Source organism: Thalassophryne amazonica, chromosome 22 (genome assembly GCF_902500255.1).
Source record: "Thalassophryne amazonica chromosome 22, fThaAma1.1, whole genome shotgun sequence".
Classification (NCBI taxonomy): Eukaryota; Metazoa; Chordata; class Actinopteri; order Batrachoidiformes; family Batrachoididae; genus Thalassophryne; species Thalassophryne amazonica.
The window spans coordinates 18,274,553-18,287,697 of record NC_047124.1 but is presented as its reverse complement, the minus strand read 5'-3'; the positions used below and the strand labels follow the sequence as shown (position 1 = coordinate 18,287,697).

The following is a 13,145-nucleotide window of genomic DNA, read 5'->3' as shown; positions in this document are numbered from 1 at the left end:
GGAGATTCTGTGCGCGACTTTGTTCTTCAAAGGCTCAGCCTTTCACAGATACTGCTTTTGTACCTACAATCACCTGTTTGAAATATTTAATTTCTTTTTACCTCATTAATAGCCCTAATTTGACTCAGTCACAATTGTTTTGGAATGTATTGCAAGAATGGATGTATATTTACAAATGAAAAGAAATTGACTGGACAAAACATGAAATATATTGGATTTGTAATGTCTGCAATGAAGTAGAAGTCAAAGTAAATGCAAGAATCACTGTGAGGGGGTGTCCATACCGTCCCATTGTTATCTGATTTGGTTTTGTAGTATGCAAGTCATTGCCTCTTGTCTGTGTCCCTTACTCTCCCCCCCCCCCCCCCCCCCCCCCCCCAAGTCTTTCCATGCAATCATTCATGTCTTTCCTCTCTTTAAGGATTTCCAAATGTGCAAATTCTTGAATAAATACGTCCAGGTCCTTCACTTAGACTCCAGTTTGTCCTGTTCCTCGTCATCAACTTTCCTCCAGCCCTCGCCACACCCTTTTTCCCTACTTGCAAGTGAAAACTTCCGATTTCTCACTGCAGGTGTTGCACTTGACGAAGCAGCACCAGTGGAACTTGCAGTTGCACTGCCAGACACGCGTGTAATGGTGCGTGTTGTAGCCCCGGCCGCAGCACATCACGTTACAGCCGTCCATATAGATGGAGGTGCCGTTGCACAGCCTTCCCCGTGTGCCAGTGCTTCCTGTAGCTTTATCCTCTTCGCAGTAGTTGGGTGAGCGCTCCAGGTAGACCAAATCTGTGTCTGTGGGCTTCTGGTAGCCACGAGCCTCTTTGAGGCGTAAGAAGGAGGGCTGGCGGAGCCGCGAGGCTCGCACGGGTTCCACTTGGACTGCATCGCTGTAGCGTTCCTTCAGCAGGTAACCGATCTCTCTGAACACTGGTAGGGTGATCCAGCAGGTCTTTGTAGTGCAAGAGCCGGAAACGCCGTGACACTTACACTCCAACTGCATCTTATCCTCTAGGATCTGATCATAAAAGAGGGGAAAAAGACATTTTGTCATTCTAAACGCATTGGTTTACTGCTTAAATTTAATTGTATAGGTTGAACAAAAACTTTCAGCACTGTATCAATGTTGAAATCTTGAGGAAAATAAGTCATACCCGAAGACTGTACCTATCTCTAGACCACATTGGATAAAATTACATTGTTTCTCCATGAATGAGGTTATGTTGCACACACACCTGTTTGTTGTAGCCTGAAAAGAAATCGATCAATTTGTGTTGAAATTTTATATGGGGCAGCTCAGTGGTTACGGGTTGGACTACCAGTAAGTAGATCTGGATTTGATTCACAGTCACGTTACCAGTTTGTGTATTTGAACGAGAGTACTTCTGCATTGTTCCAGTCTGTCCAGCTGTAAATGGGTACTGGCCCTGGTTATGGAAGTAACCTGCAATGGACTTTTATCCAAGACAGGAGGAGTCATAGATTCTCGTCCATTTCACGATACAGAATCGGAATAAGCATTGGCACCAATGAGCCTCGGCATATATAGCACTAAGGTGGGGTGTAGGCCAAAGAAGGACCCATTAAATCTTTGTATGGCTCTGGATTATGGGGCAAATATGATTATTTAATTTTTATTATTGTGAGGTAGGCAGAAGGGAGGACATTTTTAGATCGAAGGACATCAGTCACAAAGTTCAGTGATCATGAACAAAGGTCAGTGTTTAGGCTCAAAGTTTAGAGATTTGGATCCAAGATCAGCAATCAGGATTACAGGCAGCAATCTGAAATAAATGGCAAATGCTCAATCAGGTGAAAGGTAAGTGCCCTTGCACTTAAAATCTCAGATATAGTAGAGCTAGCTTGCTTGCTTTCTTTCTTTCTTTTTTTTTTTTTACTGGTTTTATGCGTATTTGCAGGATTTTCACCATTTCAAGGGTAATCCTCAACTGTAGAAATTAATTTTCTGATATGTACACAAAGGTAATGTACAATAAAAAGGATTTTTGTAGAATACCTTTCGCCCTGCCTCATTGTTGTGCAGATTCATCAATCGACGGGCATTTTTCTTGATCTCGCGGGCATCTACGAAGCGCCGGGAGAACTCCACCCCATACTTGACATCGGCTGAGCAGCCTCCCCACTTCCAGCCTTCCTCTTGATCGTGGTAGCCTTGCTTCTCACGGTCGCATCCACATTGGGTCATGTTGCCTTGCCTGCAAGCTGCGGTAACCGCGTGGGCAATGCCAGCTGCCGTGATGGCGTACGTGAATGCTGCTTCCTTGCTACCTGAAGAGAACAGAGCAGAGTTTGGATCAATTTTGCTTCAGCTGAAGTGGAAGGTAGCTTAAAGAGATGTGCAAGACCCAACTTTTTCTCAAGTACTCATTCTAATGCCTCGATTCAAGGTATTGTCCAGTACAGTAATCTCATACTAGACCATAATTACAGATTATACCTCTCCGTGTGGAAGGCATTAGCTTCGTAGCATCATTGCAGCTTGTACACAATAACACACGGAAGCTATACTGTCTTTGAATTCCCTTTTGGAAATGCAACATTGGAGGCATCATCTTATTAAAGGGCCTGGAGTCAGATTTAAAGAAAGAAAGTCATGTAACTGTGTATTTGAACGTTACTCAGAGTTGTGTTCATGACACATATGTTTACAGTGACATCAACCACCAGCACTGCCACTTTAGTTTCACGTTTGAAACTGTTTGAATGGCTGGAGCTCAGATATGGTCCTTGGGGAGCGTTAGTCTTGTGATACTTTCTGCACAAGAGGATTAGAGCCATATGAAAAAAAATGGGTGGGGGGGTGTCTGAGTACAATGATTTTTCTCATGGTCATAATCCTCTTTCTCAACTTTCCTTATTGTTTTTCTCTTTGAGTCAGTAATTTGCTTCATATATCTGATCTTCACCAACAGTTGGCCGCTGCTTAAACACTAACCGGTGTGGTAAACAAAATACGAGGTCTGTCCATAAAGTATAGGTCCTTTTTATTTTTTTCAAAAACTATATGGATTTCATTCATATGTTTTTACGTCAGACATGCTTGAACCCTCGTGCGCATGCGTGAGTTTTTCCACGCCTGTCGGTGACGTCATTCACCTGTGAGCACTCCTTGTGGGAGGAGTCGTCCAGCCCCTCGTCGGAATTCCTTTGTCTGAGAAGTTGCTGAGAGACTGGCGCTTTGTTTGATCAAAATTTTTTCTAAACCTGTGAGACACATCGAAGTGGACACGGTTCGAAAAATTAAGCTGGGTTTCAGTGAAAATTTTAACGGCTGATGAGAGATTTTGAGGTGATACTGTCGCTTTAAGGACTTCCCACGGTGCGAGACGTCGTGCAGCGCTCCCAGGCGCCGTCGTCAGCCTGTTTCAAGCTGAAAACCTCCACATTTCAGTCTCTATTGATCCAGGACGTCGTGAGAGAACAGAGAAGTTTCAGAAGAAGTCGGTTTCAGCATTTTATCCGGATATTCCACTGTTAAAGGAGATTTTTTTAATGAAAGACGTGCGGACGGGTCCGCGCGTCGGGACGCAGCTGGCGCGGTGCGGCGGCACAGGAAAAACACCTCCGTGTTGATAACCATTTGTAAAATCCAGGCGGCTTTTGATGTCTTTCAGTGGAGTGAGTATATGAGAAATTGTTTAACAGCTGGACATGTTCCAACTTGTCCTTAAGGCTTCCAACGGAGGTGTTTTTCCTGTGGCGGAGCGTCGCGGCGGCTGCGAGCCGACGCTGCAATCCGCCCGCACGTCTTTCATTAAAAAAATCTCCTTTAACAGTGGAATATCTGGATAAAATGCTGAAACCGACTTCTTCTGAAACTTCTCTGTTCTCTCACGACGTCCTGGATCAATAGAGCCTGAAATGTGGAGGTTTTCAGCTTGAAACAGGCTGGCGACGGCGCCTGAGAGCGCTGCGCGACGTCTCGCACCGTGGGAAGTCCTTAAAACGACAGTATCACCTCATAATCTCTCATCAGCCGTTAAAATTTTCACTGAAAACCAGCTTAATTTTTCGAACCGTGTCCACTTTGATGTGTCTCACAGGTTTAGAAAAAATTTTGATCAAACAAAGCGCCAGTCTCTCAGCAACTTCTCAGACAAAGGAATTACGACGAGGGGCTGGACGACTCCTCCCACAAGGAATGCTCACAGGCGAATGACGTCACGGACAGGCGTGGAAAAACTCACGCATGCGCACGAGGGTTCAAGCATGTCTGACGTTAAAACATATGAATGAAATCCATATAGTTTTTGAAAAAAATTAAAAGGACCTATACTTCATGGACAGACCTCGTAAGTGACATCTACTGGCTGACTGGAGGAGCTTTATTCTTCTGTGGTCATGCGTTCATCAGTAGTTACCTGTCAGCAGGTTATCTACAACCCCTGGCAAAAATTATGGAATCACTGGCCTCAGAGGATGTTCATTCAGTTGTTTAATTTTGTAGAAAAAAAAAGCAGATCACAGACATGACACAAAACTAAAGTCATTTCAAATGGCAACTTTCTGGCTTTAAGAAACACTATAAGAAATCAAGAAAAAAAGATTGTGGCAGTCAGTAACGGTTACTTTTTTAGACCAAGCAGAGGAAAAAAAATATGGAATCACTCAATTCTGAGGAAAAAATTATGGAATCACCCAAAAATTTTCATCCCCCAAATTAACACCTGCATCAAATCAGATCTGCTCATTGACATTGACCCTATGCCATGACATTGACCCTATGTGTCTTTTTGCAAGGAATGTTTTTGCAGTTTTTGCTCTATGGCAAGATGCATTATCATCTTGAAAAATGATTTCATCATCCCCAAACATCCTTTCAATTGTCCAAAATATCAACATAAACTTGTGCATTTATTGATGATGTAATGACAGCCATCTCCCCAGTGCCTTTACCTGACATGCAGCCCCATATCATCAATGACTGTGGAAATTTACATGTTCTCTTCAGGCAGTCATCTTTATAAATCTCATTGGAAAGGCACCAAACAAAAGTTCCAGCATCATCACCTTGCCCAGTGCAGATTCGAGATTCATCACTGAATATGACTTTCATCCAGTCATCCACAGTCCACAATTGCTTTTCCTTAGCCCATTGTAACCTTGTTTTTTTCTGTTTAGGTGTTAATGATGCCTTTCGTTTAGCTTTTCTGTATGTAAATCCCATTTCCTTTAGGCGGTTTCTTACAGTTCGGTCACAGACGTTGACTCCAGTTTCCTCCCATTCGTTCCTCATTTGTTTTGTTGTGCATTTTCGATTTTTGAGACATATTGCTTTAAGTTTTCTGTCTTGACGCTTTGATGTCTTCCTTGGTCTACCAGTATGTTTGCCTTTAACAACCTTCCCATGTTGTTTGTATTTGGTTCAGAGTTTAGACACAGCTGACTGTGAACAACCAACATCTTTTGCAACATCGCATGATGATTTACTCTCTTTTAAGAGTTTGATAATCCTCTCCTTTGTTTCAATTGACATCTCTCGTGTTGGAGCCATGATTCATGTCAGTCCACTTGGTGCAACAGCTCTCCAAGGTGTGTTCACTCCTTTTTAGATGCAGACTAACGAGCAGATCTGATATGATGCAGGTGTTAGTTTTGGGGATGAAAATTTACAGGGTGATTCCATAATTTTTTCCTCAGAATTGAGTGATTCCATATTTTGTTCCTCTGCTTGGTCTAAAAAAGTAACCGTTACTGACTGCCACAATCTTTTTTTTATTGATTTCTTATAGTGTTTCTTAAAGCCAAAAAGTTGCCATTTGAAATTACTTTAGTTTTGTGTCATGTCTGTGATCTGCTTTTTTCTACAAAATTAAACAACTGAATGAACATCCTCCGAGGCCGGTGATTCCATAATTTTTGCCAGGGGTTGTATCTTAAAGAGCTATTTAAAGGATTTCAATGGCTTTTTGTAAAAGATGGGTGTTTGATTAGGAAAGAGTGAATTAGAATTTAAGCTGGCTATCAGAATGGAGTTCTATCAGTTGTGTTAATGGCATAATTTTAAAAAATCATTTTGTGTTTTTTAAGTGGATGTTGATGGTAAGATAAGGTAGATTGCTTATAAATGTAAATTTTTGATGGCTCCATATAGCAGTGCAGATCCAAAACTTAAAAATGATGAAAATATGCTATTTTTGAGTGAACATTAGAAAGTGCTTCACGGTACAATCCATATCCTATAAAATCATATTTATTTGTTAAATCACCTTATCATAGTGTTAAATCAACTTAATCAATCAGCTCGATTGTAACATTAAATCAGCTCAATTGTTACGTCAAATTGCTTATCAATTTTATCATGTTAAAAAAAACGGCTGAATCAACCGTATCATTGTTAAATCAGCTTGATTAGCTATCGTAGTGTTAAATAAACTCTAGCATAGCATTAAATTGGCTATCAATCAGCTATATCATTAACTTTGTGCTATTATAGTGTTAAATTGGCTCTATTATCAACTTTATCATAGTGTTCCGACTATGAATCAACTATATCATTGTTAAATTAGCTCCATCACAGTGTTAAATCAATCAGCTCTATTATCAACTTTATCATAGTGTTCCGACTATGAATCAACTATATCATTGTTAAATTAGCTCCATCACAGTGTTAAATCAATCAGCTCTATTATCAACTTTATCATAGTGTTCCGACTATGAATCAACTATATCATTGTTAAATTAGCTCCATCATAGTATTAAATCAGTCAGCTCTATTATCAACTTTATCATAGTGTTCCGACTATGAATCAACTATATCATTGTTAAATTAGCTCCATCACAGTGTTAAATCAGTCAGCTCTATTATCAACTTTATCATAGTGTTCCGACTATGAATCAACTATATCATTGCTAAATTAGCTCCATCACAGTGTTAAATCAATCAGCTCTATTATCAACTTTATCATAGTGTTCCGACTATGAATCAACTATATCATTGTTAAATTAGCTCCATCACAGTGTTAAATCAATCAGCTCTATTATCAACTTTATCATAGTGTTCCGACTATGAATCAACTATATCATTGTTAAATTAGCTCCATCATAGTGTTAAATCAGTCAGCTCTATTATCAACTTTATCATAGTCTTAAACCACCTCTATGAATCAGTTACTATCATAGTACTAAATTAGCTCTATCATAGTGTTAAATCAACTCTAGCATAGTGTTAAATCATCTAACAGTCAGCTCAAGCTTAGTGTTAAATCAGCATCATCAATCAGTTTTAGTGTTAAATCAGCTCTGTCACAGTGTTAAAATCGTCTTTATCGATCAACACTATCATGCTGGTTAGTCAGCTCTGCCATTTTGTTAAATCATCATCATCTATTAGTTACAGTGTTAAATCAGCTCTGTCACAGTGTTAAATCAACTCTGTCACATTGTTAAAATAAACGGTTACACAAGAACACTATTTGAGTTGATCAACTTGATTAACTGTATTTGAAATGGAATCACATATATTCACTGCAGACGGCAAAATTTACAATGTACATGCCTGTATGTGAAATTTAAGAATGTACTTGTATATGTAGTGTATTATTGTCTCTGTATATGATATATGAAACCTTACGAGTTTGGCTGCAAGTTATATATTTTGTAAGCAGGAACCTTTCAGCCTTGGCAGGGCTATGTGCTCTGTTAGTCCAGTTAAGCTCCTCAATTAAATTTCTCATGCAGCTTAAGTGTCATTTTGCGTATTAGGTGGTTCAAATTATTAGAGTAAATAGTACTACTGAGCACCATGTTGAAGTAATCTGTGGCCGGTGCCCATTTCCGAGTTTTATGTGTCACCATTGGAACTTCAGAACAAACACATTTATATTTATGACATCAAGAGGAAATTAATTTAATGACACTACAATAAGCCAGCGTAATATGATATACTGCTTCAACAATCAGGATAATACTGTGGCTTCATTCTTCTCAACAGCCATAAAGTACTAACGCACGGCGTCTCTGGTACAGGCGATTCTAATGGCTCCCGTCCAAACTGACAAACTTGCCGGGTCTGCGGTTCTCCTCGTCCATAACTCATAACAAACTCTGAAGCCTTCTGTCATCAAGCTAAACCCATGAGCTGCTGGGATATATTGTATGGTGAGCGATCCTCGAGACATCGGGCGTACGCCATAGCCAAACAGCCATCTCCTTGCACTGTGATTTGTTTTGATTGTACAGCAGTGGATGTGCGGCTCCATTGTTGCCCTCCAGCTGCTGTAGCTGACATTAATTAGTGGATAGCATGAATCCTTCTGGTCTTTCTCAATGGTTAATGAGTTCACAGGCCCAGCAGGTCGGTCAACTGAAGTGGTACGGATGCTACGTAAGCACCTTGAGGGGTACGAATCTGGCTTACACTTCCATATTTAATGATCGGAAATGGTTTCTTATTGGTTGAATTGTTCAACTTTTTTCCTTAAAATGGTTGGTATTAGTTAAGGTTATCTTGGGAAAACTTTTATGCAGGCGAACCGACTACATGTTGACGGCACGGAGAGCAAAACCTTGTCCAAAGTCTCTCTCCGAGCTCGTTTACACACCACAAGAGAATAGACATTTCCTCTAACAAAAGAAATAAAAGGATCCAGACGTCTGTCTGCCGCTCCCGTGTAGAAGAAAGTGATTGCTCCCAGAGCTGCCAGATTAAATGTGGTTCCAAACCCACAGCAACACCGCAACAAAACATTTCGGACTGAAATACGATTTATATAAGAGGTTCACATTAGGAGCAAGCTGGCGTCTTTGAGGAATGAAACTGGAAAGAATGTTGACTAAAGCCAGGGAGATATGGGCGAATTTCTCTTTGGAGATCACGTCCGTTTGACATAAAGGCTCAATTAGACTGGCCTTCAACCATCGTCTCGGATTTTCACGCTTAAGAATTTGTGTTGGTGACAGCACTGATGTCACGCCCTGGTGACTACAGATTGTCTCCTTCAGGAAAATTCAGACGGCCTTGTAGTTGTACTCTTTTGTGCTGGACAGCTCGGCTTGTGGTGTTCTGAGAAACAATTGCACTACAAATGTTGTGTTTGTTGGAGCTGTGCTGCAGCTGTTTATCAGTTACAGAAGGTTTGAGGACAAGACGAGCTGATGGGTGAAGATGGCGCTAAAAGACACTTGAACATAAAGCCTACTCTTGTAACATTGTGATAGTCCTTCACAAATCTGTGCAAATGGTAGTAAAAGGAACCACTTGGAACACTTCTGTACCTGTTCATGCTCACTGTCTCCACTTTTCTAGTTTTTTATTTAAACAGAACAATCGCTAATTTTCCTTTGGCTTCTCAGGGAAAAGTTCAAGGTCTATATCCATGTGTTGTTTTGACGCACGATGTACGTTGGATGCAATTCCAGACATATAAGGAGGAAGCATGGTGATCTTTGAACCCTGGACCTTCTTGCTGGAAGGCCAGTAGGTGTACCCTTAGGCCACCCTGCTACCCAAGAAATCAATTACTCCTAAAAGAAAAATTCTAAATCTGAGTTTTGACGCCACCTACGCAAACAGACCGACTGACCTACTCTCAGCTCTTGTCCAAAAACAGTCCTCTCGCCCAGGGCTGAGCAGTTCCACCGGCTGTAGCGGAACTGGTACTGGCACTCATTGATGCCCAGTTGGGCGCCTTCGCCGATGACGATGATGGCATCGGGACGACTTTGACAGAGTGCTCTCTGACGAGGAGCCAGTCCTGGTATCTTGTTGCAGATGATGTTGGCGCCCAGAGCTACCACAGAGGACAGTGCCCTAGACCAGAGCCAGAGATGAACAAAGTTAAACATATACTTTTTTTTAACTATTTAAATATACACCAGCAATGGTGGCCATGTTGGCCACAAGACCTAAGATTTACAAATTAAAGAAACAGTGAAACTCATTTCAAGTGACATGTAACTTAAAACTCACACATAGAAAATCCTTTCTGCAGAGTTGTGTGTACTTCTTCTTTGCTCTATTTATTTCATGGCTAAATTCATACAAAATTCTTTCCATGGGGTTGCATGGAGGTGTTTGAGCTTGACAACGTAACCACTGTGACACAACCAAAAACTAACACTTTACCTTCTCTATATTGGTACATTTCTATGTGGACACAGTCTGGTTCACTGACAACCACACCTGCTCCTAATCCATCATCAATCCAGCATCCACTAACCAACCAGCAGGTGGCAGACAAGTCTACACACAGGCAAAACAAATGAGCTTTTTGGATTAATCTGGTGCCTTCACCAGATTTTAAGGAGTTAATTCTCATTCGGTGCACTTTTAATTTGGTGAGTTACATGATGATAGTTTTTGTGTTGACCAACTCAAGGAGATGGACTTGTTTATGCATCTATCTGTCCACCTACTCCATTTCAAAGGGTACCTACCTAGCTACCCCCCCCCCCCCCCCCCCCAAAAAAAAAACAGAAAATTGGCACCTGAATGTTAAAATATCAAAACGTTTTAACTTTGGACACTTATTGGGTCCAAAACCAAAATTTATTGTCAGAGTTCAATAAAATTTTAGCTTATAACTGAATGATACAAGAAAATAAACCCAATTGAGGAAAGTAACAGTACACTCCTCTCCCCAGATCACATTTTTTTACAGTGTAAACCACCTTAATCACCATAGATAAATATAGGAAATGCTTCCAGATTCATTTTCTGTCTTTTATAGAAAACATGAACGACCACAGAGAGGCTATTTGAGGCTTCAGGACCTGCCCTTGTTATGAATGGGAGACGTGCACAGTGCAAGGAGTCATAACTTTCTCACGCCTGAGTCTTTTAATGTCATAAGAGTCGGTAATATTTTCCATAATTATTTATAGCTTATAAGGAAGAAGTTGTATCCGTAAATCCAAAAATTGGGATCATCTCATCATTTGCGCATCCACAGAAACAAAAATCAGTGCTGCGTTTGTTTAATTTAATTGTTTCATTCACTCTTTATTACAAATATGGAGAATAAATCTTATGTTCCGTGAAGTAATTCGAACTACGGCACAAATTTCACATTTCATGTTCATTCTTGTAACTTCTTCCAAAATGTTGGCTCCGCAATATAACGGGTTAGATTTTAAAACACCACCATTTACTTTAGTTAGCTGCTTTAACTGTTGATTTAAAAAGAAAAGAAAAAAAACCCTGAAATATTCTGAAGGCAAACACACACCTGCAAAACCAGCCGCGATGAACCAGACCTGTGCGTAATTGGGCATTTTTACGCACAAGGCTGAGTGCCTGCTCCTATTTTGGCGAGCAGCAGATCAATTTAATAACGAGCAGTGTGTCTTGAGGATGTTAAAAAATAAATAAACCTACAGGTAGCTCCCGCTAGTGAGGATGAGGAAGATGAGCGGGTAGTAGACGGACAGCAGCGCACTGCGAGACGAGACGATGAGCATGGCTGCGCATTGAACACGGCGGGTTCTGCGGGCTCGGCGGTTTGGAAAGAAACGGGCAAAGAGAAGGGAAAGTTGGTTAAAAATCTTAAAATGTTATATGTTTATATATATCCGTTAATCGGAAGCCCCGGATTCACTCGCAGTCACGCCGCGTGGAGTCTTCGGCGAGTGGAGCCGTCGTGCGCAGCTGTAGCTCCAAAATCCGCTGTCCATGTGCTGGAGATGAGAGGACGCATCCCTCACGCGAAGTGCGGCTCTGCCACCAAGCGGATCCATGGAGGGAGGGAGGGAGGATGGGGGCAGTGGGATTGGCTCCGGATGTCCGATAAGTCAGACTGTTGTGGTGTTTGGAAGAGTGGGAGGCAGTGGAGATGCGCCCTGATCCCAACGTGTCACCATCCCTTCACCTCCTGTTCCAATCCCCCCCCACCCTTTACACACACGACAGGGAAAAAGATATCAAAGGCGCCACTAGAGGGAGCCACCTTACTATCATGAAAAATGCACTGAGAGGAAAAAAGTAATTTTCAGCTCTCTCACTTTTTTCTTTTAAAGATACAGTGTATAAAATTTAGTTACAGTGTGTAACATTCATAGCCATCTGTTTGTGTACAAAATTACAGACATTAATGAACTGGTGTGTGTTCATAAACTTTGAATCTTTCGGCTGCTCCCATCGCAGGTCGCCACAGCAAGTCAACCATTTCCGTCTCACCCTGTCTTCTGCATCTTCCTCTCTCACACCAACCACCTTTATGTCCTCCCTTACATGCCCATACGCCTCCTCTTGGCCTCCCTCTTCTCCTGCCTGGTAGCTCCATCTTCAGCATCCTCTCTATGTACCCCAGGTCCCTCCTCTGCACATGTCCAAACCATCTCAATCTGGCCTCTCTGACAATGTCTTCCATGTCTATGTGGAGGCAGGCCCCCTCATGGAGGCCACCATGTAGTGCTACCACATTGTTAAAGTAGCCCAAAAGGGACATACTGATTCTGCGTTTAGCATTTTGAAATGCAACATGAAGACAGAAGAACAAGAGAAGAGAAATCAGTGGTTGCTGCACTATATACGGTCTACGAGTTGCGAGTAGAGGCTAACAAGCTTGTGAACCTTCATTTTTGTGAAATGCAGGATCATTGATATTGCTTATCATAAGGTAACAGAGCTGGAATAACCACCATTAAATAAACCAAAACATTGAAGAGGAGCAAAACTGTGGCAGGCAATGACGGCATATGCAATCTGCAACCCCACCACCAGATGACACCAAATCTTACATGTTAGCTTTAAAATTAACCTCCATCCAAGAGTTTGTGATTTGCTGTTTGTTTGTGTATCTGCCAGCAGGATATCGCAAAAGGAAATGAAATGATTTCAATTAAACAGTTGGAGAAGTGTAGACCTTGAGTTCCGAAAGAGTTGAACAGATGTTGAGACCCATGCCGATCAAGGGTAATTAATTAATACTGTATCGTGTTTCCCATTGATCTCCATGTTATATGTGTTTTATCGAAGCAGCATCTTCACCTGGGATGAAGTTTGCACACTCTGAATGGCTTCTGATTTTTACCCGAGGCCAAAATATGGCCATCGGGTATTGCGAAGACTTTGCGTCCGTCCATCTGTCTGTCCGTGCTCAGCATAAGTCCAGTCCTATTACTGCCAGGGTCTTCAGATTCACAGGGAACATTGGACCATTTCAAAGATGCCTAAGCTTGACTTATTT

General features: G+C 41.4%; 1 protein-coding gene across 1 annotated transcript; it reads right to left on the bottom strand.

Moving 5' to 3' along the window:
• Positions 1–47: 47 nt before the first annotated feature.
• On the bottom strand, positions 48–11,480 carry wnt7ba (wingless-type MMTV integration site family, member 7Ba). Its single transcript, XM_034163722.1, has 4 exons — positions 11,336–11,480; positions 9,543–9,769; positions 2,015–2,286; positions 48–1,015 (listed from the first exon to the last, which is right to left on the bottom strand). Exons 1-4 carry the CDS (start codon positions 11,416–11,418, stop codon positions 536–538), a joined length of 1,062 nt encoding a protein of 353 aa, XP_034019613.1. The 5' UTR covers positions 11,419–11,480; the 3' UTR covers positions 48–535.
• Positions 11,481–13,145: the final 1,665 nt, after the last annotated feature.

Coding starts and splice junctions, on each gene's coding strand:
- wnt7ba (XM_034163722.1), bottom strand. CDS start 11,418: ATGCTCATCGTCTCGTCTCGCAGTGCGCTGCTGTCCGTCTACTACCCG. Junction 2,287..9,542: donor TGGACAAGAGCTGAGAGTAG/GTCAGTCGGTCT, acceptor TGTTCTCTTCAG/GTAGCAAGGAAGCAGCATTC. Junction 1,016..2,014: donor ACAATGAGGCAGGGCGAAAG/GTATTCTACAAA, acceptor TTTTATGATCAG/ATCCTAGAGGATAAGATGCA.